The sequence below is a fragment of the Physella acuta genome, unplaced genomic scaffold (genome assembly GCF_028476545.2).
Source record: "Physella acuta isolate Inbredline_101_S28 unplaced genomic scaffold, ASM2847654v3 ptg000483l, whole genome shotgun sequence".
NCBI classification, from domain to species: Eukaryota; Metazoa; Mollusca; class Gastropoda; family Physidae; genus Physella; species Physella acuta.
In genome coordinates, this window is record NW_026732002.1 from 358,363 (window position 1) to 383,094 (window position 24,732).

General features: G+C 42.6%; 1 protein-coding gene across 2 annotated transcripts in view; it reads right to left on the bottom strand.

Moving 5' to 3' along the window:
* LOC131944133 (uncharacterized) overlaps nucleotides 1-24,732 on the bottom strand; it is a 48,768-nt gene that overhangs the window by 13,775 nt on the left and 10,261 nt on the right. For both annotated transcript variants that reach the window (XM_059304647.1, XM_059304646.1), the window contains exon 2: nucleotides 5,672-5,960. In XM_059304647.1, the coding sequence (XP_059160630.1) occupies nucleotides 5,672-5,951 (280 nt within the window). In that variant the 5' untranslated portion in view covers nucleotides 5,952-5,960. The remainder of the gene's footprint in view (nucleotides 1-5,671; nucleotides 5,961-24,732) is intronic.

Genomic DNA, 24,732 nt, shown 5'->3' on the forward strand with positions numbered 1-24,732 from the left:
AGATATGACGTCAGCAACGTTTGGTCGGTTGAGGTGAGTTGATAGATATGACGTCAGCAACGTTTGGTCGGTTGAGGTGAGTTGATAGATATGACGTCAGCAACCTTTGGTCGACTGAGGTGAGTTGATAGATATGACGTCAGCAACGTTTGGTCGGTTGAGGTAAGTTGATAGATATGACGTCAGCAACGTTTGGTCGGTTGAGGTGAGTTGATAGATATGACGTCAGCAACGTTTGGTCGACTGAGGTGAGTTGATAGATATGACGTCAGCAACGTTTGGTCGGTTGAGGTGAGTTGATAGATGTGATGTCAGCAACGTTTGGACGACTGAAGTGAGTTGATAGATATGACGTCAGCAACGTTTGGTCGACTGAAGTGAGTTGATAGATATGACGTCAGCAACGTTTGGTCGACTGAAGTGAGTTGATAGATATGACGTCAGCAACGTTTGGTCGACTGAAGTGAGTTGATAGATATGACGTCAGCAACGTTTGGTCGACTGAAGTGAGTTGATAGATATGACGTCAGCAACGTTTGGTCGACTGAGGTGAGTTGATAGATATGACGTCAGCAACGTTTGGTCGACTGAGGTGAGTCGAGAGATATGACGTCAGCAACGTTTGGTCGACTGAAGTGAGTTGTTAGATATGACGTCAGCAACGTTTGGTCGACTGAAGTGAGTTGATAGATATGACGTCAGCAACGTTTGGTCGACTGAGGTGAGTTGATAGATATGACGTCAGAACGTTTGGTCGACTGAGGTGAGTTGATAGATATGACGTCAGCAACGTTTGGTCGACTGAGGTGAGTTGATAGATATGACGTCAGCAACGTTTGGTCGACTGAGGTGAGTTGATAGATATGACGTCAGCAACGTTTGGTCGACTGAGGTGAGTTGATAGATATGACGTCAGCAACGTTTGGTCGACTGAGGTGAGTTGATAGATATGACGTCAGCAACGTTTGGTCGACTGAAGTGAGTTGATAGATATGACGTCAGCAACGTTTGGTCGACTGAAGTGAGTTGATAGATATGACGTCAGCAACGTTTGGTCGACTGAGGTGAGTTGATAGATATGACGTCAGCAACGGTTGGTCGGTTGAGGTGAGTTGATAGATATGACGTCAGCAACGTTTGGTTGACTGAGGTGAGTTGATAGATATGACGTCAGCAACGTTTGGCCGGTTGAGGTGAGTTGATAGATATGACGTCAGCAACGTTTGGTCGGTTTAGGTGAGTTGATAGATATGACGTCAGCAACGTTTGGTCGGTTGAGGTGAGTTGATAGATATGACGTCAGCAACCTTTGGTCGGTTGAGGTGAGTTGATAGATATGACGTCAGCAACGTTTGGTCGACTGAGGTGAGTTGATAGATATGACGTCAGCAACGTTTGGTCGGTTGAGGTGAGTTGATAGATATGACGTCAGCAACGTTTGGTCGGTTGAGGTGAGTTGATAGATATGACGTCAGCAACGTTTGGTCGACTGAGGTGAGTTGATAGATATGACGTCAGCAACGTTTGGTCGGTTGAGGTGAGTTGATAGATATGACGTCAGCAACGTTTGCTCGACTGAGGTGAGTTGATAGATATGACGTCAGCAACGTTTGGTCGACTGAGGTGAGTTGATAGATATGACGTCAGCAACGTTTGGTCGACTGAAGTGAGTTGATAGATATGACGTCAGCAACGTTTGGTCGACTGAGGTGAGTTGATAGATATGACGTCAGCAACGTTTGGTCGACTGAGGTGAGTTGATAGATATGACGTCAGCAACGTTTGGTCGACTGAGGTGAGTTTATAGATATGACGTCAGCAACGTTTGGTCGACTGAAGTGAGTTGATAGATATGACGTCAGCAACGTTTGGTCGACTGAAGTGAGCTGATAGATATGACGTCAGCAACGTTTGATCGACTGAGGTGAGTTGATAGATATGACGTCAGCAACGTTTGGTCGACTGAGGTGAGTTGATAGATATGACGTCAGCAACGTTTGGTCGACTGAAGTGAGTTGATAGATATGACGTCAGCAACGTTAGGTCGACTGAGGTGAGTTGATAGATATGACGTCAGCAACGTTTGGTCGGTTGAGGTGAGTTAATAGATATGACGTCAGCAACGTTTGGTCGACTGAGGTGAGTTGATAGATATGACGTCAGCAACGTTTGGTCGACTGAGGTGAGTTGATAGATATGACGTCAGCAACGTTTGGTCGACTGAGGTGAGTTGATAGATATGACGTCAGCAACGTTTGGTCGGTTGAGGTGAGTTGATAGATATGACGTCAGCAACGTTTGGTCTGTTGAGGTGAGTTGATAGATATGACGTCAGCAACGTTTGGTCGACTGAGGTGAGTTGATAGATATGACGTCAGCAACGTTTGGTCGGTTGAGGTGAGTTGATAGATATGACGTCAGCAACGTTTGGTCGACTGAAGTGAGTTGATAGATATGACGTCAGCATTGTTTGGTCGACTGAAGTGAGTTGATAGATATGACGTCAGCAACGTTTGGTCGGTTGAGGTGAGTTGATAGATATGACGTCAGCAACGTTTGGTCGACTGAGGTGAGTTGATAGATATGACGTCAGCAACGTTTGGTCGACTGAGGTGAGTTGATAGATATGACGTCAGCAACGTTTGGTCGACTGAGGTGAGTTGATAGATATGACGTCAGCAACGTTTGGTCGGTTGAGATGAGTTGATAGATATGACGTCAGCAACGTTTGGTCGGTTGAGGTGAGTTGATAGATATGACGTCAGCAACGTTTGGTCGACTGAGGTGAGTTGATAGATATGACGTCAGCAACGTTTGGTCGGTTGAGGTGAGTTGATAAATATGACGTCAGCAACGTTTGCTCGACTGAGGTGAGTTGATAGATATGACGTCAGCAACGTTTGGTCGACTGAGGTGAGTTGATAGATATGACGTCAGCAACGTTTGGTCGACTGAAGTGAGTTGATAGATATGACGTCAGCAACGTTTGGTCGACTGAGGTGAGTTGATAGATATGACGTCAGCAACGTTTGGTCGACTGAAGTGAGTTGATAGATATGACGTCAGCAACGTTTGGTCGGTTGAGGTGAGTTGATAGATATGACGTGAGCAACGTTTGGTCGACTGAGGTGAGTTGATAGATATGACGTCAGCAACGTTTGGTCGACTGAGGTGAGTTGATAGATATGACGTCAGCAACGTTTGGTCGACTGAGGTGAGTTGATAGATATGACGTCAGCAACGTTTGGTCGACTGAGGTGAGTTGATAGATATGACGTCAGCAACGTTTGGTCGACTGAGGTGAGTTGATAGATATGACGTCAGCAACGTTTGGTCGACTGAGGTGAGTTGATAGATATGACGTCAGCAACGTTTGCTCGACTGAGGTGAGTTGATAGATATGACGTCAGCAACGTTTGGTCGACTGAGGTGAGTTGATAGATATGACGTCAGCAACGTTTGGTCGACTGAAGTGAGTTGATAGATATGACGTCAGCAACGTTTGGTCGACTGAGGTGAGTTGATAGATATGACGTCAGCAACGTTTGGTCGACTGAGGTGAGTTGATAGATATGACGTCAGCAACGTTTGGTCGACTGAGGTGAGTTGATAGATATGACGTCAGCAACGTTTGGTCGACTGAAGTGAGTTGATAGATATGACGTCAGCAACGTTTGATCGACTGAGGTGAGTTGATAGATATGACGTCAGCAACGTTTGGTCGACTGAGGTGAGTTGATAGATATGACGTCAGCAACGTTTGGTCGACTGAAGTGAGTTGATAGATATGACGTCAGCAACGTTTGGTCGACTGAAGTGAGTTGATAGATATGACGTCAGCAACGTTAGGTCGACTGAGGTGAGTTGATAGATATGACGTCAGCAACGTTTGGTCGGTTGAGGTGAGTTAATAGATATGACGTCAGCAACGTTTGGTCGACCGAGGTGAGTTGATAGATATGACGTCAGCAACGTTTGGTCGACTGAGGTGAGTTGATAGATATGACGTCAGCAACGTTTGGTCGACTGAGGTGAGTTGATAGATATGACGTCAGCAACGTTTGGTCGGTTGAGGTGAGTTGATAGATATGACGTCAGCAACGTTTGGTCTGTTGAGGTGAGTTGATAGATATGACGTCAGCAACGTTTGGTCGACTGAGGTGAGTTGATAGATATGACGTCAGCAACGTTTGGTCGGTTGAGGTGAGTTGATAGATATGACGTCAGCAACGTTTGGTCGACTGAAGTGAGTTGATAGATATGACGTCAGCAACGTTTGGTCGACTGAAGTGAGTTGATAGATATGACGTCAGCAACGTTTGGTCGGTTGAGGTGAGTTGATAGATATGACGTCAGCAACGTTTGGTCGACTGAGGTGAGTTGATAGATATTACGTCAGCAACGTTTGGTCGACTGAGGTGAGTTGATAGATATGACGTCAGCAACGTTTGGTCGACTGAGGTGAGTTGATAGATATGACGTCAGCAACGTTTGGTCTGTTGAGGTGAGTTGATAGATGTGACGTCAGCAACGTTTGGTCGACTGAGGTGAGTTGATAGATATGACGTCAGCAACGTTTGGTCGACTGAGGTGAGTTGATAGATATGACGTCAGCAACGTTTGGTCGACTGAGGTGAGTTGATAGATATGACGTCAGCAACGTTTGGTCGGTTGAGGTGAGTTGATAGATATGACGTCAGTAACGTTTAGTCGGTTGAGGTGAGTTGATAGATATGACGTCAGCAACGTTTGGTCGACTGAGGTGAGTTGATAGATATGACGTCAGCAACGTTTGGTCGGTTGAGGTGAGTTGATAGATATGACGTCAGCAACGTTTGGTCGGTTGAGGTGAGTTGATAGATATGACGTCAGTAACGTTTGGTCGACTGAGGTGAGTTGATAGATATGACGTCAGCAACGTTTGGTCAACTGAGGTGAGTTGATAGATATGACGTCAGCAACGTTTGGTCGGTTGAGGTGAGTTGATAGATATGACGTCAGCAACGTTTGGTCGACTGAGGTGAGTTGATAGATATGACGTCAGCAACGTTTGGTCGACTGAGGTGAGTTGATAGATATGACGTCAGCAACGTTTGGTCGACTGAGGTGAGTTGATAGATATGACGTCAGCAACGTTTGGTCGACTGAAGTGAGTTGATAGATATGACGTCTGCAACGTTTGGTCGGTTGAGGTGAGTTGTTTATTATGACGTCAGCAACGTTTGGTCGGTTGAGGTGAGTTGTTTATTATGACGTCAGCAACGTTTGGTCGGTTGAGGTGAGTTGTTTATTATGACGTCAGCAACGTTTGGTCGACTGAGGTGAGTTGTTAGATATGAAGTCAGCAACGTTTGGTCGACTGAGGTGAGTTGATAGATATGACGTCAGCAACGTTTGAACGTTAGAAATGGACAACTCGGCTAAGGTTCTCTTCATATGACATGGGATATGACATTAAGCATGAAATTGTATACATGAAATGACATGATATGGGCTATGAAATGACACTTGACTTACAAAATGCCCTATGACATATGACATGGCATATGATATGACATGACATATGACATGACATATGACATGACATATGACATGACATATGACATGACATATGACATGACATATGACATGACATATGATATGACATGACATACGACGTATGACCACTGACCTGAGTTGAGCACTGACAGCATCTGATGCAGCTGTTGGAGTCTGCGACTGGACTCGATCAGCTGACTGATGTCTTCCAGCAGATTTATACTGACGTCATCATCGTCTGCTAGGCCTGCCGGGACCAGCTGATCGTCGTCTGTCTCCACGGGGAGGTAGAGCTGCTCGTCCCCCGGGCTGGAAGTGTGGTACGGGGAGGGGAAGGCCGCCACCAGCAGACGACTCAGCAGAACTACATTCACCAAAAGTCGCGCTATGGACGTTTGCTCTGAGGGCTTCATGCTGTCGGCCTGTAGGTAAAGGTGTGGGGTTTAGTAGGCACAGGTGTGGGGTTTTGTTGGCTGTAGATACAGGTGTGGGGTTTAGTCGGCCTGTAGATACAGGTGTGGGGTTTAGTTGGCCTGTAGATACAGGTGTGGGGTTTAGTTGGCATAGGTGTGGGGTTTTGTTGGCCTGTAGATACAGGTATGGGGTTTAGTTGGCCTGTAGATACAGGTGTGGGGTTTAGTTGGCCTGTAGATACAGGTGTGGGGTTTAGTTGGCCTGTAGATACAGGTGTGGGGTTTTCGTTGGCCTGTAGATACAGGTGTGGGGTTTAGTTGGCCTGTAGATACAGGTGTGGGGTTTAGTTGGCCTGTAGATACATGTGTGGGGTTGAGTTGGCCTGTAGATACAGGTGTGGGGTTTTCGTTGGCCTGTAGATACAGGTGTGGGGTTTAGTTGGCCTGTAGATACAGGTGTGGGGTTTAATTGACCTGTACATACAGGTGTGGGGGTTTAGTTGGCCTGTAGATCCAGGTGTGGGGTTTAGTTGGCCTGTAGATACAGGTGTGGGGTTTAGTTGGCCTGTACATACAGGTGTGGGGTTTAGTTGGCCTGTAGATACAGGTGTGGGGTTTAGTTGGCCTGTAGATACAGGTGTGGGGTTTAGTTGGCCTGTACATACAGGTGTGGGGTTTAGTTGGCCTGTAGATACAGGTGTGGGGTTTAGTTGGCCTGTAGATACAGGTGTGGGGTTTAGTTGGCCTGTAGATACAGGGTGGGGTTTAGTTGGCCTGTAGATACAGGTGTGGGGTTTAGTTGGCCTGTAGATACAGGTGTGGGGTTTAGTTGGCCTGTAGATACAGGTGTGGGGTTTAGTTGGCCTGTACATACAGGTGTGGGGTTTAGTTGGCCTGTAGATACAGGTGTGGGGTTTAGTTGGCCTGTAGATACAGGTGTGGGGTTTAGTTGGCCTGTAGATACAGGTGTGGGGTTTAGTTGGCCTGTAGATACAGGTGTGGGGTTTAATTGGCCTGTACATACAGGTGTGGGGGTTTAGTTGACCTGTAGATCCAGGTGTGGGGTTTAGTTGGCCTGTAGATACAGGTGTGGGGTTTAGTTGGCCTGTAGATACAGGTGTGGGGTTTAGTTGGCCTGTAGATACATGTGTGGGGTTTAATTGGCCTGTAGATACAGGTGTGGGGTTTAGTTGGCCTGTAGATATAGGTGTGGGGTTTAGTTGGCCTGTAGATACAGGTGTGCGGTTTAATTGGCCTGTACATACAGGTGTGGGGTTTAGTTGGCCTGTAGATACAGGTGTGGGGTTTAGTTGGCCTGTAGATACAGGTGTGGGGTTTAGTTGGCACAGGTGTGGGGTTTAGTTGGCCTGTAGATACAGATGTGGGGTTGAGTTGGTACAGGTGTGTGGTTTAGTTGGCCTGTTGATACAGGTGTGGGGTTTAGTTGGCCTGTAAATACAGGTGTGGGGTTTAGTTGGCCTGTAGATACAGGTGTGGGGTTGAGTTGGCCTGTAGATACAGGTGTGGGGTTTAGTTGGCCTGTAGATACAGATGTGGGGTTTAGTTGGCCTGTAGATACAGGTGTGGGGTTTAATTGGCCTGTACATACAGGTGTGGGGGTTTAGTTGGCCTGTAGATCCAGGTGTGGGGTTTAGTTGGCCTGTAGATACAGGTGTGGCGTTTAGTTGGCCTGTACATACAGGTGTGGGGTTTAGTTGGCCTGTAGATACAGGTGTGGGGTTTAGTTGGCCTGTAGATACAGGTGTGGGGTTTAGTTGGCCTGTACATACAGGTGTGGGGTTTAGTTGGCCTGTAGATACAGGTGTGGGGTTTAGTTGGCCTGTAGATACAGGTGTGGGGTTTAGTTGGCCTGTAGATACAGGTGTGGGGTTTAGTTGGCCTATAGATACAGGTGTGGGGTTTAGTTGGCCTGTAGATACAGGTGTGGGGTTTAGTTGGCCTGTAGATACAGGTGTGGGGTTTAGTTGGCCTGTAGATACAGGGTGGGGTTTAGTTGGCCTGTAGATACAGGTGTGGGGTTTAATTGGCCTGTACATACAGGTGTGGGGTTTAGTTGGCCTGTAGATACAGGTGTGGGGTTTAGTTGGTCTGTAGATACAGGTGTGGGGTTTAGTTGGCCTGTAGATACAGGTGTGGGGTTTAGTTGGCCTGTAGATACAGGTGTGGGGTTTAATTGGCCTGTAGATACAGGTGTGGGGTTTAGTTGGCCTGTAGATACAGGTGTGGGGTTTAGTTGGCCTGTAGATACAGGTGTGGGGTTTAATTGGCCTGTACATACAGGTGTGGGGTTTAGTTGGCCTGTAGATACAGGTGTGGGGTTTAGTTGGCCTGTAGATACAGGTGTGGGGTTTAGTTGGCACAGGTGTGGGGTTTAGTTGGCCTGTAGATACAGATGTGGGGTTTAGTTGGCCTGTAGATACAGGTGTGGGGTTTAGTTGGCCTGTAGATACAGGTGTGCGGTTTAGTTGGCCTGTAGATACAGGTGTGGGGTTTAGTTGGCCTGTAGATACAGGTGTGGGGTTTAGTTGGCCTGTAGATACAGGTGTGGGGTTTAGTTGGCCTGTAGATACAGGTGTGGGGTTTAGTTGGCCAGCAGATACAGGTGTGGGGTTTAGTTGGCCAGCAGATACAGGTGTGGGGTTTAGTTGGCCTGTAGATACAGGTGTGGGGTTTAGTTGGCATAGGTGTGGGGTTTAGTTGGCCTGTAGATACAGGTGTGGGGTTTAGTTGGCCTGTAGATACAGGTGTGGGGTTTAGTTGGCCTGTAGATACAGGTGTGGGGTTTAGTTGGCCTGTAGATACAGGTGTGGGGTTTAGTTGGCCTGTAGATACAGGTGTGGGGTTTAGTTGGCCTGTAGATACAGGTGTGGGGTTTAGTTGGCCTGTAGATACAGGTGTGGGGTTTAGTTGGCCTGTAGATACAGGTGTGGGGTTTAGTTGGCCTGTAGATACAGGTGTGGGGTTCAGTTGGCCTGTAGATACAGGTGTGGGGTTTAGTTGGCCTGTAGATACAGGTGTGGGGTTTAGTTGGCCTGTAGATACAGGTGTGGGGTTTAGTTGGCCAGCAGATGCAGGTGTGGGGTTTAGTTGGCCTGTAGATACAGGTGTGGGGTTTAGTTGGCCTGTAGATACAGGTGTGGGGTTTAGTTGGCCTGTAGATACAGGTGTGGGGTTTAGTTGGCCTATAGATACAGGTGTGGGGTTTAGTTGGCCTGTAGATACAGGTGTGGGGTTTAGTTGGTACAGGTGTGTGGTTTAGTTGGCCTGTTGATACAGGTGTGGGGTTTAGTTGGCCTGTAGATACAGGTGTGGGGTTTAGTTGGCCTGTAGATACAGGTGTGGGGTTTAGTTGGCCTGTAGATACAGGTGTGGGGTTTAGTTGGCCTGTAGATACAGGTGTGGGGTTTAGTTGGTACAGGTGTGGGGTTTAGTTGGCCTGTAGATACAGGTGTGGGGCTTAGTTCGCACAGGTGTGGGGTTTAGTTGGCACAGATATGGCGTTTTGTTGGCTTAAAATGAACTAGACACCCACTGACCATCAAATCTTAAAATGAACTAGACACCCACTGACCATCAAATCTTAAAATGAACCATACACCCACCAGCATACGCCATAGTGCCAAGATATTAACAATATTTGACAACAGAGCAGCAGAAGCATTTGCTTACAAATCTCAGGTTTCACGAGAGGATTATGATGGCGATCTATTTTGAAAAGATGCCGTGTTTAAAAACAAGATGTTTTCTTTATCATGAAGGAAGCAGTGGGCAGCAATTTACTAATGGCGGGTTTCTTTAGATGAGGATGACGTCACGGGGCTGGCCAGGGGTCAGAGGGGGGTCGATAGAGTGGTGATCGGCTCTGAGAAAACGCCTTAGACGAAGACAGTTGACTAAGTTCTACATGTGTCCAGTATCACACGCCAGCAGTCTTATATCAATGAACATTTTCCCCACCCCAGCCCCCCTATTATCTTTAGGAACATTAATAATCGAATTAGTTAACATAACCCCAAATTATATTTAAGAACGTTAACATGTATCATGTACCAGCCGTACTGGCCAGGCCATGCACTGGAATTAGAAATAAACATTTCTGTAAAGGACCGTGACTTATGTATCATCAAGCGACACATAGCCTGGGCTCCCCGGGGTTTGGGAATATGTAAAATTTACAACTAAATATGGACGTTTGGGAAAATATAAACACAAACACAAATGCAAACTTAAACTCAAACATAAACATAAACGCAAACAGAAACTTAAACGCAAGCAAAACAGCAAATAATATCGCACAAATAATTCAAACATAAACGCAAATATAAACGCCAACATTAACGCAAACAATAACGCAAACAGAAACAGAAACGCAATTTTAATAGCAAAAATGCAAACGCAACCATAAACACTCTTAGCATGTAACTATGCTACAATTTGATTGAGTTAACAAAATTTAAAACATCTCTCAATACCGTCTAAATAGGCCTACTGTTGTAAACATGCTGCTCATCTGTGTCCAATGGAAGACACAGGATTATATCATCAAATAGATGTGTCACTTAGTCTTGTTTTGGTATGTCATCATTTCTACTAAACATATTTAGATCTGACAAAGTAAGCTTAATATAACTTACTCACTGGTCGTGTTTTAAAAGCAGACCAATCAAAAACACATTTCTTATTTTAGGGAGAGCTCACGTTAAATAAACATTGTTTGATATGAAGCGATGACAGCTAGAGTTTGCGCTGTAGAGCTTGGGCGTATGTCCGACTAAAGGACAACTGTATATTTTCATGGGGGGGGGGGGATATAGAGGGGAAAAAGCTTATGGTTTGAACATTACATTTCCGTTAGAACATGGGTTCCCAAACTTTTTCGAGTGGGGACCCTTTTATAATTTGTAAGGAACTTCAAAACACTCTTAAAAAAAAAGATTTTCTTGTATAATTTTAATTTAAATTATTTTTGATAAATGTTTTAATGCGTTTAATGAAATTGCATGCTATTAACTAACCTCAAAATTCCTGCCGACGAAAGAACTATATTTCTTTTTTGGTGTGTTTCGCAGAGGCGTAGCGATGGGGGGGGGGGGGGGGGCAGGGGGTACATATGTCCCCGGGCGCCGACCTTAGGGGGCGTCAAAATGGGTTGTAAAAACAAATTAAAATGTCATTTAAGCTGCACTTTTGCATTATAAATAGTTTGAGGGGGGGGGGGTGCAAATCAAAATAAGGGGGGGATGCAAATCGAAAGTTTGAGGGGGGGGGGGGGGGGGTGCAAATCGAAAGTTTGCTCCCGAGGGGGCGCCAAATTGAAAGTTTGTCCCCGGTTGCCGGGAAGGATCGCTACGCCCCTGGTGTTTCGAATGATTCGTCTCATAGACTAACGACTGAGAACAACTTTCCACAGTATGCTTTGTGGTTTCTCTAGCCCGTTATTAGAATTTAGTGTTTGTTTTAGTCTACCATTTGGCAACCCCCCCCCCCCCCCCCCCCCCCCCCAGAAAGCCTTTCGCGACCCCAGTTTGATAACCCATGCTTAGTATGTAAGAAAAAAATAAAAATCGATAGGAAAATTATTTTTTACTATCGTTAGTAAGAGAAAATTTTGGGAGCCCCTAAACTGAGGGTCTTCTGTTCTGCTTCTTAATCCGCCACAATCAAAGAGCCTTATAACTAAATTTTCTAAACTCTTGAGATAAACCTCGCCACATCATCTGTGGCATCCCCATGGCGTCTAGTTTCGGTTTCACTTCTTATAATCCGGCAAATAAAAACAATAATACTAACCGACCTGTCGCTTCAAATAACTAATAATAAAATTCTTAATACTTTTTAAAAACTTAGTGATTTCAAACGGTGCAAATTAACCGTGCAAATAGCTGGATCAGTATGTCTACACATTTTTTCTACTATTAGACGGACCATTCCTATACTCACACGTTGAAGTAAAACAAGATTTTTGTGTGCCAGAAATAAAATGTAGACTATTTTAGGGAGCGTCGCTTTATGTACACAGCTTCAGAGCAGAACGCTGATGTTATCGTAAGATAGGTGGAGTGTTTTTCATGGGAAACAACTCATATTTGTGTGGTTTTTGTTTGGTAAATAAAATGGATTGTCATTTAAACATTCAAATGATCTCTTAATTTACATAATCAAAAGACTGTCGGAAAGTTAAATTTACCATATAAGAGCAAATATGGGACCCCTAAAAACCTACCACAAACAGAGATCTGTAATCAAAATGTCTTACTTTATTCATTCGACATAACTCTTTGTTGTTTTCTGTTTTTTGTCAATTGAATGACCTCCCCTGATTTATCTGTCGTTGTGTGACATCGAGTAACGGCTTGAAGCCAATCGATCACGTGACACTTATCAATAAATAAATACCGCTCTCGTCCTCGGCTCGTCGTGGGCGGTAAATGACGAGATGAAAGCAAAGGGCGCATACGTGGGGTGCTACATTTCATTAAGGGGCGCATACCTGGGGTGCTACATTTCATTAAGGGGCGCATACGTGGGGTGCTACATTTCATTAAGGGGCGCATACGTGGGGTGCTACATTTCATTAAGGGGCGCATACCTGGGGCGCTACATTTCATTAAGGGGCGCATACGTGGGGCGCTACATTTCATTAAGGGGCGCATACGTGGGGTGCTACATTTCATTAAGGGGCGCATACGTGGGGTGCTACATTTCATTAAGGGGCGCATACCTGGGGCGCTACATTTCATTAAGGGGCGCATACGTGGGGCGCTACATTTCATTAAGGGGCGCATACGTGGGGCGCTACATTTCATTAAGGACGCATACGTGGGGCGCTAGATTTCATTAAGGGGCGCATACGTGGGGCGCTACATTTCATTAAGGGGCGCATACCTGGGGTGCTACATTTCATTAAGGGGCGCATACGTGGGGCGCTACATTTCATTAAGGACGCATACGTGGGGCGCTACATTTCATTAAGGGGCGCATACGTGGGGCGCTACATTTCATTAAGGGGCGCATACCTGGGGTGCTACATTTCATTAAGGGGCGCATACCTGGGGTGCTACATTTCATTAAGGGGCGCATACCTGGGGTGCTACATTTCATTAAGGGGCGCATACCTGGGGCGCTACATTTCATCAAGAGGCGGGGCGCTACATTTCATTAAGAGGCGGGGCGCTACATTTCATCAAGAGGCGGGGCGCTACATTTCATCAAGAGGCGGGGCGCTACATTTCATTGAAAGATGGGGCGCTACATTTCATTGAGGGGTGCATATGTGGGGCACTACGTTTTGATTGGCTGCGTGTGGTGCCTAAAAGGAGCATGACAACCCGAGGACATGGCAGCTTGACAACCCGTTGACATGCCAACCCTAGGACATGGCAGCTTGACAACCTGTGGACATGCCAACCCTAGGACATGGCAGCTTGACAACCTGTGGACATGCCAACCCTAGGACATGGCAGCTTGACAACCTGTGGACATGCCAACCCTAGGACATGGCAGCTTGACGACCTGTGGACATGCCAACCCTAGGACATGGCAGCTTGACAACCTGAGGACATGCCAACCCTAGCACATGGCTGCTTGACAGCCTGTGGACATGCCAACCCTAGGACATGGCAGCTTGACAGCACGAGGATATGCCAACCTGACAACATGACGCACGCAAAACGTTGAACAAGTCACAGTGGCTGCGCGCACTATCGGATTTCCCCGACAAAGCAAACAGATAATCCCGCTAACTCTACTCACACCTGAGTAATCACCTAGTTGACGTCACCCGCAGATAATCCCGCTAACTCTACTCACACCTGAGTAATCACCTAGATGACGTCACGTCACGACGCCGCTGGGGGCGGGACATAAAAGGGGTTGAAACGTTGTCCTGAGGGCATGTGATCCATCTATGGCTTGAGTGATAGGTCGTTAGATCACACTTACGCTGGCTAAGTGATAGAGTGTTAGACTACGAAACACAAGAATGGCACAAGGACAGTAAAAAATAATGTCCGCCATCTTGTTAACCTTGGCACCCTGGATACAATCGTAACATTGTACTCGCATCCATGGTCTCCATGACGACAGGTTACTGACGACAATGAAAAGATCAAGTAGAACATGTTATTACCTCCCCTTAGTTTCAAATCGTTTAAAAACTAAATTATCTGCCGCTAATAGCGATTGTAAATATCCGACGTGAACCACAGCAACGGCGTGCGTTTACGTGGTGTCTCGCATGGTCCCCATGATGAGAATTATTTATATAAATCTAAATTATATATAGACCTAAATTGTATACTATTCAATTTAATTTGGTGGGATGGACGTGCTTCGGGGTGTAGGTAGCAGTGCCCCCCCCCCCTTTCCCCACCCTACCCCGAAGACGTGTTCGCGGACCATTTGCTGTTGTTGTCAATAAACGTCGGATTCTTCTAATTAATGAACACAACAATTTAGCAAAAATGCGGAAAGACCATTTTCTTTTTTACTTTCTCGTATATACGAAGTATAGAGAAAGTATTGTAATCGTGTAAAAAAATCTCTCGAAATTTTAACAATTTTCACCGTATTACACCTCAGTCCTTCATCACATCCGAAGTATAGAGGACTTATTTTAATCGGGCAAAAATTATCAATCCAGATTTATCAAAATTAAGAGGTTTTATGCGTAATCCAGTCTGAAAAACTGGGCTTTGCAATTCTGTCCGTATGTCTGTGTGTCTGTCTGTGTGTCTGTGTGTGTGTGTGTGTAAACACGATTACTTGAGTACCGTTACAGCTAGGTTGATGAAATTTCATATAAATGTATTTTATCAAAATCGTAGATCTGTATAAACTTTTGAGCGATTTCCGATAACCGGAAGTGGTACTTTTTCTACTTTGATTTTTTCAAAAGCCTATAACTTGAGTACTATTTCAGATAGATAAATGAAATTTCACATGTGAGTAAAAGATCTAATTCTCTACCTTCTGTTACATTTTGAGTAATTTCCGTTGACCGGAAGTAGTAATTTACGATACTTCCGATTTCTCAAAAAACTAATGTAAATTTTAAAAGTACTAATAATATTGCGCACTATTAAGCACTTTTTTATTTGGCGTTCACTTGGTGTGCAATTCTTTTGTCTACGAGATTTTATTCTATTTTTAAAACTTTAAGTATTTAAAATGGATTAAAAATCATGTCTATAGCCCGAGTTCCCATCCCCTTTTGTTTTATATAAGAATGTTCGACAAAGTTTAGGGGAGATCACTCCCTGTTTATTATTTATAATATTAAAACTATAACAGGCGCTACCCGGGAAAAGAAAAGACAAAACATCGCTTCAATTAAACGTTAGTGTTGATGTTTTACGAAAACTTTAGACAACAACTTAACACAATTGTAAGACAAAACATCGCTTGAATTAATTTAACGTTAGTGTTGATGTTTTACCAAAACTTTAGACAACAACACAATTGTAAGACAAAACATCGCTTCAATTAAACGTTAGTGTCGCTGTTTTACCAAAACTTTAGACAACAACTTAACACAATTGTAAGACAAAACATCGCTTCAATTAAACGTTAGTGTCGATGTTTTACCAAAACTTTAGACAACAACACAATTGTAAGACAAAACATCGCTTCAATTAAACGTTAGTGTCGCTGTTTTACCAAAACTTTAGACAACAACTTAACACAATTGTAAGACAAAACATCGCTTCAATTAAACGTTAGTGTCGATGTTTTACTAAAACTTCAGACAATAACACAATTGTAAGACAAAACATCGCTTCAATTAAACGTTAGTGTCGCTGTTTTACCAAAACTTTAGACAACAACTTAACACAATTGTAAGACAAAACATCGCTTCAATTAAACGTTAGTGTCGATGTTTTACCAAAACTTTAGACAACAACTTAACACAATTGTAAGACAAAACATCGCTTCAATTAAACGTTAGTGTCGATGTTTTACCAAAACTTTAGAAAACAACACAATTGTAAGACCAAACATAGCTTCAATTAAATGTTAGTGTTGATGTTTTACCAAAACTTTAGACAACAACTTAACACAATTGTAAGACCAAACATCGCTTCAATTAAACGTTAGTGTCGCTGTTTTACCGAAACTTTAAAAAACAACACAATTGTAAGACCAAACATCGCTTCAATTAAACGTTAGTGTCGATGTTTTACCAAAACTTTAGAAAACAACACAATTGTAAGACAAAACATCGCTTCAATTAAACGTTAGTGTCGATGTTTTACCAAAACTTTAGACAACAACTTAACACAATTGTAAGACCAAACATCGCTTCAATTAAACGTTAGTGTCGATGTTTTATCAAAACTTTAGACAACAAAACAATTGTGACTGCTGGCTTTATAATTCCGTTGACATTTTTAAAACTTGTACATAGAAATATAAAATAAAAAAAATAAATAAATCGAAATCGAAATCTAGATTTTATGCTAAAACAATCATTTTAAAACGAGTTTAACAATTGTTAAAGGCTAATAATATGTATGTATCGTAATATATAATTGCTTCGGTTTTGTCTGTCGCGAAACTTGATTCATCCACTGAAACTACTCCGTTTAAATTTAAATTTGATTTCCTTTTTTTTAATTTTTACATTCCTTTTAATAATTGGATATTTTTTGTTAATAAATAACATTTTTAAAATGCTATACTTATTGTGGGCGTGCTGATCTAGCAATATACACACATATGCTGCTACATTAGCAAAACAACAAAAATACCGAACACTGAATAAACCAAGAAGAGTTGCGGGTAATGGGGAACAAAATAATTTTTACAGATTGAAATCCTGTCATCCACAAATTTTATTTTAGATTTTTTGTGGCTAAAATTAATTTTGTATGATTAAATAATAAAAAGGTTTTTTTAAGAGCATTTTTAGTGTTTTATATTGATAGGCCTCCTACTGCAATATTATATCAATTCTGAAACAAAAAAATCGTTTAAATTTGATTAAGTATTGGAGTAAGTAAGTGGGCATTTTTTAAAGAGAGGGTGGACAGGAGTTCGTATTTAAAGATCGGGTGGATTAGGGTTTGGTGGGGGTGGGGGTGGACGGGGGTGGATTAGGATTGGGGGTGGGGTTAGGGGTGGACGGGGGTGGATTAGAATTGAGGGTGGACGGGGATAGGGTAAGTTATGTGGCCTAGTACAGCTAATTTAATCTAATATATAAAGTTCACTTCTGTAAGTGTCGGGGGCGGATCCTTGACACCAAAGGAATATAAGAAAAAAATTAATCTATTATTATGGTCATAGTGTTATACGTCTTAGGTGCTCATCGTCTAAATTCATGATTTAATAAACCGGGAGTGATCTCCCCTAAACGTTCTCGAATATTCTTACATAACTTGGAATATAGACATGATTTTAAAAATAAAATAGAATCTCAAAGAAAAAACAATTGCGAACCAAGCGAACGCCAAAACAAAATGTGCATAATAGTGCGCAATATTATTAGTACTTTGTAAATTTACATGCGTTTTTTGAGAAATCAGAAATAGCGTAAATTAGTACTTCCGGTCAACGGAAATTACTCAAAATATTGACAGATAATAGAGAATTAGATCTTTTACTTACATGTGAAATTTAATTTATCTATCAGATATAGTACTCAAGTTATAGTACCACTTCCGGTTATCGGAAAACGCTCAAAAGTTGATCAGGATCTACGATTTTGATAAAGTACTTATATATGATATTTCATCAACCTAACTGTAACGGTACTCAAGTTATCGTGTTTACACACAGACAGACAGACACACAGACAGACAGACACACACACACACAGACACACACACACACAGACACACAAACATACGGACAGGATTGCAAAATTATGTTTTTCCGTATCAGTGAGGTGTAAAACGTCAAGATTTGTAAAAATCTCGATTTTGTTTTTTTTTTTGCACGATTACATGACCTTCTCTATACTTCGCAGGCCCTATGACGAGAAAGTAAAAATTAATATTGAAGGTGTAAAAAAATTTTCATTTTTCAAACTTATAATGATAATTGTCGGCATGTCTAGTAAACATAATTTTATAAATTGTATCACCTTTCACAAAAGTTTTAATTATGTCTGAAAATTATTTACATTTAGTCCTTTGGCACTCATTACGTCCCTTGATAAATTAGGAAAACACAATTACTTCCCTTTATAAAAATCATTACATCGGGGGGGGGGGATTTACTTTTTATTATTTTGTTTTGGTGTTTGGGAAAAAATACTTACATAATTAGCGCGAATTGATCAAGTGCAATGTTGTAGGTATTTTTAATACTGCCTTTTATTTATTTTATACACTGAACGTACTGTTTACTACCTATTTTTTAAAATCAATAACAGTTAACAAGCATGTTCCTAAATGTCCCATATGTTTACTTTTTTCCGTTGGCCAGTAAGCTTGGGGTATTATAATTGTTCACTAAATTGAAACAGGTGTGTCCGACGGCGCCCCGGCAGGGTTCGATTTGGCGCCCTGGGCTATCATGTGAGCGCTATGCAGTGTTTCTTCCAGACTTTTTTCTCCGGGGAGGGGGGGGCACTTGAATTTTTTTTTTTGGGGGGGGCGGTCAACATTTTTCGGGGGGGGGGGGGGGGAACCGAGTAAAAGTGTATGTTTACTATATAAATTCCTTCTCGTTTGGGAGGGGGGACGGTAGACTTTCTTCTTCTCCCCCCCCCCCCCCCCCCCCCCGAAGAGATGCCTGGAAGAAACTCTGGCGATATGGTGCATTATTTCGCTTTAAACAGTGCGATAGACTATGGATAAGAAAGGTTATAATAATCTTTAAGTGAATCAAATCCGGGCGGCCTCCGGCGACCAGACAGGGTGCTATTTGGGGCCCCGGGCCTTCCCGTGTTCATTATGGCGCCTACGTTTGTTTAAGTGAGTGCAAACGACTAAGAATAAGTCGGGATACTATAGTCGTTTACTAAGCTGAAACAGGCGGTTCCGCCGTCGCCCCAGCATGGTGCGATTTGGCGCCCCGGGCTAGACTGTGAGCATTTTGAAGGGCCTGCACGGGACGGCTAGTAATTATCTTAATTCTTCTGTCTATATGTGACTCAATACAAGTAAGCTGTTAAGATAGACCAAGGTGTTTTCAATGGTCCCCGTGAATCAAGGGTTCTCAATTTGACAAAAATCTAAAAATCTTTGGGTTATGTTTCCTTGTTTTTGTCTAGTGTTGAGTTCTGTCTGTTGTACGAGAGTAGTAAGACATACAAATGTAGAAACACAATCAATTGAAACGGCGTAGTATTGCTGGTTGCCTATATGACGGAGAGACGAGCCTCGCCCATCCCTGCTTGCAAACCAAAACTGTTACGTTGTTTTTGCTGTGACATTTATAAATATTAGATCCTACCGCGAGGTTTTCTATCATTTTTCTATCTCATTATCCGGGTAAAATCTAACAATTTTCTAACCATCTCATTAAAAAGGTTACAATCAGTGTTTCTTCGGGGGGGGGGGGGTCATTTCTACCCCCTTCCCCCGAACGAAATAGAATTCATATAGAAAATATATACTTTTATACAGTGTCAGCCACTCCCCCGGAAATTTTAGTCCGTGTCCCCGAAAATTTCAATTACCCCCCCCCCCCTCCCTCCGGAGAAAGTCTGGAAGAAACACTGGTTAAGATCTACCCCTTTTCAAACCATCTCATTAATCAGAATAATATCGACTTAATTTACACCTGGCTAAAATCTAATTATCTACTAGCCCTATCATTAACCTGGTTAAAATCGTCTTTATTTCTACCACGCAAACATCGACTCTTTAATTGACCAACATGATGTGAATTGTGTGACGTCACATCACTGTCCGGCATGTGACGTCAGCTCGTTGGTAGGGACAGCACTGGTGTGTAAGACACCACTGGTGGTGTGTGAGACACCACTGCTGGTGTATGAGACACCACTGGTGGTGTAGACTGGTGCGGTAGGACGTGTAACCAGAAGGTTTCTATTACACCACGATAGAGCGGGCAGCTACCAGAGATGGCTAAATAAAGGAAATCATTGAATAAATCTTCATGTCAAGTAGGCAAACAACACGATTGCCATATTGGCAATGCTGGCCAAATCTAGTAGCTTTTGATATCAAACCCCAATCTGGCAATCATGGGCTATGGCGCAACATCACGAACTTTTATTTCCTAACCTTTTTAAGTCACCATCTGGCATTAGGTAGTTACATATACAGCAATGATGGACGCGTTGGAAGATGTTTGCTGGTTTGGAAGTCACAATTTAGCCAGTATTTACCCACCATTTAGCCACCTTTTTGACATCATTTAGCCAGTATTTAGCTATCATTTAGCCACATTTAGCCTGTATTAATCCACCATAAAGCCAGTATTACGCTTCCATAAAACCAGTATTTAGACACTATTTGGCCACTATTTAGCCACCATTTAGCCACCATTTATCCACCATTTATCCACCATTTAGCCACCATTTAGCCACCATTTAGCTAGTATTTAGCTATCATTAGCCACCATTTAGCCAGTATTTAGCCACTATTTAGCCACCATTTAGCCTCCATGTAGCCAGTATTTAGCCACCATTTAGCCACCATTTAGCCTCCATTTACCCACCATTTAGCCACCATTTACCCACCATTTAGCCTCCATTTACCCACCATTTAGCCACCATTTAGCCACCATTTAGCCACCATTTACCCACCATTTACCCACCATTTAGCCTCCATTTACCCACCATTTAGCCACCATTTACCCACCATTTACCCACCATTTAGCCACCATTTAGCCACCATTTAGCCACCATTTACCCACCATTTAGCCACCATTTAGCCACCATTTAGCCAGTATTTAAGACATGTCGTGCGTCCGACTCCCTGGCTCTCGTTACATGGCGTTTAGCGCGTGTGGGTGGGTAGGTGAGTGGGTGTGGGGGAGGGGGTGGGGGGATCAATGATTTATTGAAATGTCACTATTTATTTGAAACTGGTTACCTCGGCTCTAGATGAGCTTTTGTTTCAATACCTGAGCCTTCAAGCTAACTCGAGATGGGAGGGTGAACGGGGGAAAAGTCACAGAAAAAAGTCACAAAGGAAAAATTGTATCGGAAAAGTCACAGAAATAAAGTCACAGTAAAAAGTCACAAAAGAAAAATTGTATCGGAAAAGTCACAGAAAAAAAGTCACAGAAAAAAATCACAAATGTGTATCAAGAAATATCCTACTTGTTGTGAGAACTGTACAATTTTAGCTGTTTATAAATATGGATGGTGTTTTTTTTAATTAGCATTTATAAACTGTAAAAGAATTATGCTTTTTAATAATAATCCAACTTTGATGTTTACTAAAAGTAAGAGTACTTTAAAATAATTTACGCAGCACCCTCCAATTTTTTTTAAATATATTGTCAATATTGTGAATTGTTGACGTTTTGCTTCAACGACAGCCTTTGTACCGTGTCGGCCTTTTGGCTGGATCCTATACTTTATGATGTAATGAGGGTGATAAATGTGGGCAGTAAAGGTGGCTGAACTATTGTTGCGGTGAGTGGAGGAGAACAAATCATATTAACTATACACACTTCTGACTAAATACTTTTAAGTGTGTTACCATACACATACAACCTACGCAAAATATAACAAATGTTTACTTTACATTTAATTAATCGTATGTTGATTTGCACTTTCTAAAAACACAAAAGTATTAACAAAGCCCCTGACAACAAAGATTTGTGACTTTTTCAATGTAACTTATTCAAGTTTTTTTTTTCTGTGACTTTTTTTTCCGGTGACTTTTGTCTGTGATTTTTTTTGTGACCTTTTTTCCGGTGACTTTTTCCCTATGATTGTTTTTTTGTTCTTACAGTCGATGGGAAGGGTGAACACGAAAGAGCAGCCTGGAGGACGGGAAGTGACGTCACATGTTGTAAGTTAATACTGTCTTTCACGGGCGTTTGTTTAGCAGTGCTGGCCAAGTTCAACTAATGAAATAATTAATGTTCTGGCCGGTGTTGATGTCGGATTTGTTGATTTAGCCCCGTGTCCAGTTGAGCCATGACAAATATTTTTGTCTGGAGATGGAGATTTGACTCATTTATCTTCTTGTTTGTTTTTCAAGTCGTCTCATAATCTTTTCTTTTTTTTTACGTAACCACATAATCTTTTCTTTTTCAAGTCGTGTCATAATCTTTACTTTTTCAAGTCGTGTCATAATCTTTACTTTTTCAAGTCGTCTCATAATCTTTTCTTTTTCAAGTCGTCTCATAATCTTTTCTTTTTTTACGTAACCACGCAATCTTTACTTTTTAGCCACAAGATCAATTTTCTCTTTCCTAAGTAGTCACACAATCATTTCTTTTCTTTAAATAGTCACACAATCATTTCTTTTCTTTAAGTAGTCAGACAATCATTTGTTTTCTCTAAGTTATCACATAATCAGTCGTCAGTTTTTCAAGTGGTTAAAAAATGAAAATAAATTCAGTAAATAGCTACACAATCATGTGAGATGGCCACACAATCAAGTGAGATGGCTACACAATCATGTGAGATGGCTACACAATCATGTGAGATGGCCACACAATCATGTGAGATGGCTACACAATCATGTGAGATGGCTACACAATCAAGTGAGATGGCTAAACAATCATTTGAGATGGCCACACAATCATGTGAGATGGCTACACAATCATGTGAGATGGCCACACAATCATGTGAGATGGCCACACAATCATGTGAGATGGCCACACAATCATGTGAGATGGCTAAACAATCATGTGAGATGGCCACACAATCAAGTGAGATGGCTAAACAATCATGTGAGATGGCTACACAATCAAGTGAGATGGCTAAACAATCATGTGAGATGGCCACACAATCAAGTGAGATGGCTAAACAATCATGTGAGATGGCTACACAATCATGTGAGATGGCCACACAATCATGTGAGATGGCTACACAATCATGTGAGATGGCCACACAATCATGTGAGATGGCCACACAATCATGTGAGATGGCCACACAATCATGTGAGATGGCTACACAATCAAGTGAGATGGCCACACAATCATGTGAGATGGCTAAACAATCATGTGAGATGGCCACACAATCAAGTGAGATGGCTAAACAATCATGTGAGATGGCTACACAATCAAGTGAGATGGCTAAACAATCATGTGAGATGGCCACACAATCAAGTGAGATGGCTAAACAATCATGTGAGATGGCCACACAATCAAGTGAGATGGCTACACAATCAAGTGAGATGGCTAAACAATCATGTGAGATGGCTAAACAATCATGTGAGATGGCTACACAATCATGTGAGATGGCCACACAATCATGTGAGATGGCTACACAATCAAGTGAGATGGCCACACAATCAAGTGAGATGGCCACACAATCATGTGAGATGGCCACACAATCATGTGAGATGGCCACACAATCAAGTGAGATGGCCACACAATCAAGTGAGATGGCCACACAATCATGTGAGATGGCTACACAATCATGTGAGATGGCTACACAATCATGTGAGATGGCTACACAATCATGTGAGATGGCCACACAATCATGTGAGATGGCTACACAATCATGTGAGATGGCTACACAATCAAGTGAGATGGCTAAACAATCATGTGAGATGGCCACACAATCATGTGAGATGGCTACACAATCATGTGAGATGGCCACACAATCATGTGAGATGGCCACACAATCATGTGAGATGGCCACACAATCATGTGAGATGGCTACACAATCAAGTGAGATGGCCACACAATCATGTGAGATGGCTAAACAATCATGTGAGATGGCCACACAATCAAGTGAGATGGCTAAACAATCATGTGAGATGGCTACACAATCAAGTGAGATGGCTAAACAATCATGTGAGATGGCCACACAATCAAGTGAGATGGCTAAACAATCATGTGAGATGGCCACACAATCAAGTGAGATGGCTACACAATCAAGTGAGATGGCTAAACAATCATGTGAGATGGCTAAACAATCATGTGAGATGGCTACACAATCATGTGAGATGGCCACACAATCATGTGAGATGGCTACACAATCAAGTGAGATGGCCACACAATCAAGTGAGATGGCCACACAATCATGTGAGATGGCCACACAATGATGTGAGATGGCCACACAATCAAGTGAGATGGCCACACAATCAAGTGAGATGGCCACACAATCATGTGAGATGGCTACACAATCATGTGAGATGGCTAAACAATCATGTGAGATGGCCACACAATCAAGTGAGATGGCCACACAATCAAGTGAGATGGCCACACAATCAAGTGAGATAAATTACAGGAGGTTTCTATGCTAGCACAGAATGACTGATGCCAGACAAATCATTGGTTTTAAAGCTAATTATAATAATTATATGAGCCAATAGCTACACACTTGTAAAATATTCTGTTCTGAACAAACTGAAAGATAAGATGAAGTAGAGTTCACTAGAAAAAAGAACTTTAAAGATCGGCATCGTTTGGACGATGTGATAAAGTACAAAAATTGGATAGCCCAAACACGGCCCTATATTTGACGGCCCAAACACGGCCCTATATTTGATGGCCCAAACACGGCTAGATATTTGATGGCCCAAACACGGCTAGATATTTGATGGCCCAAACACGGCTAGATATTTGATGGCCCATGTTGAGTGTAGTTCTACAAGCAGAAAGTAGATTGGTCTACAAGCAGAAAGTAGATTGGTCTACAAGCAGAAAGTAG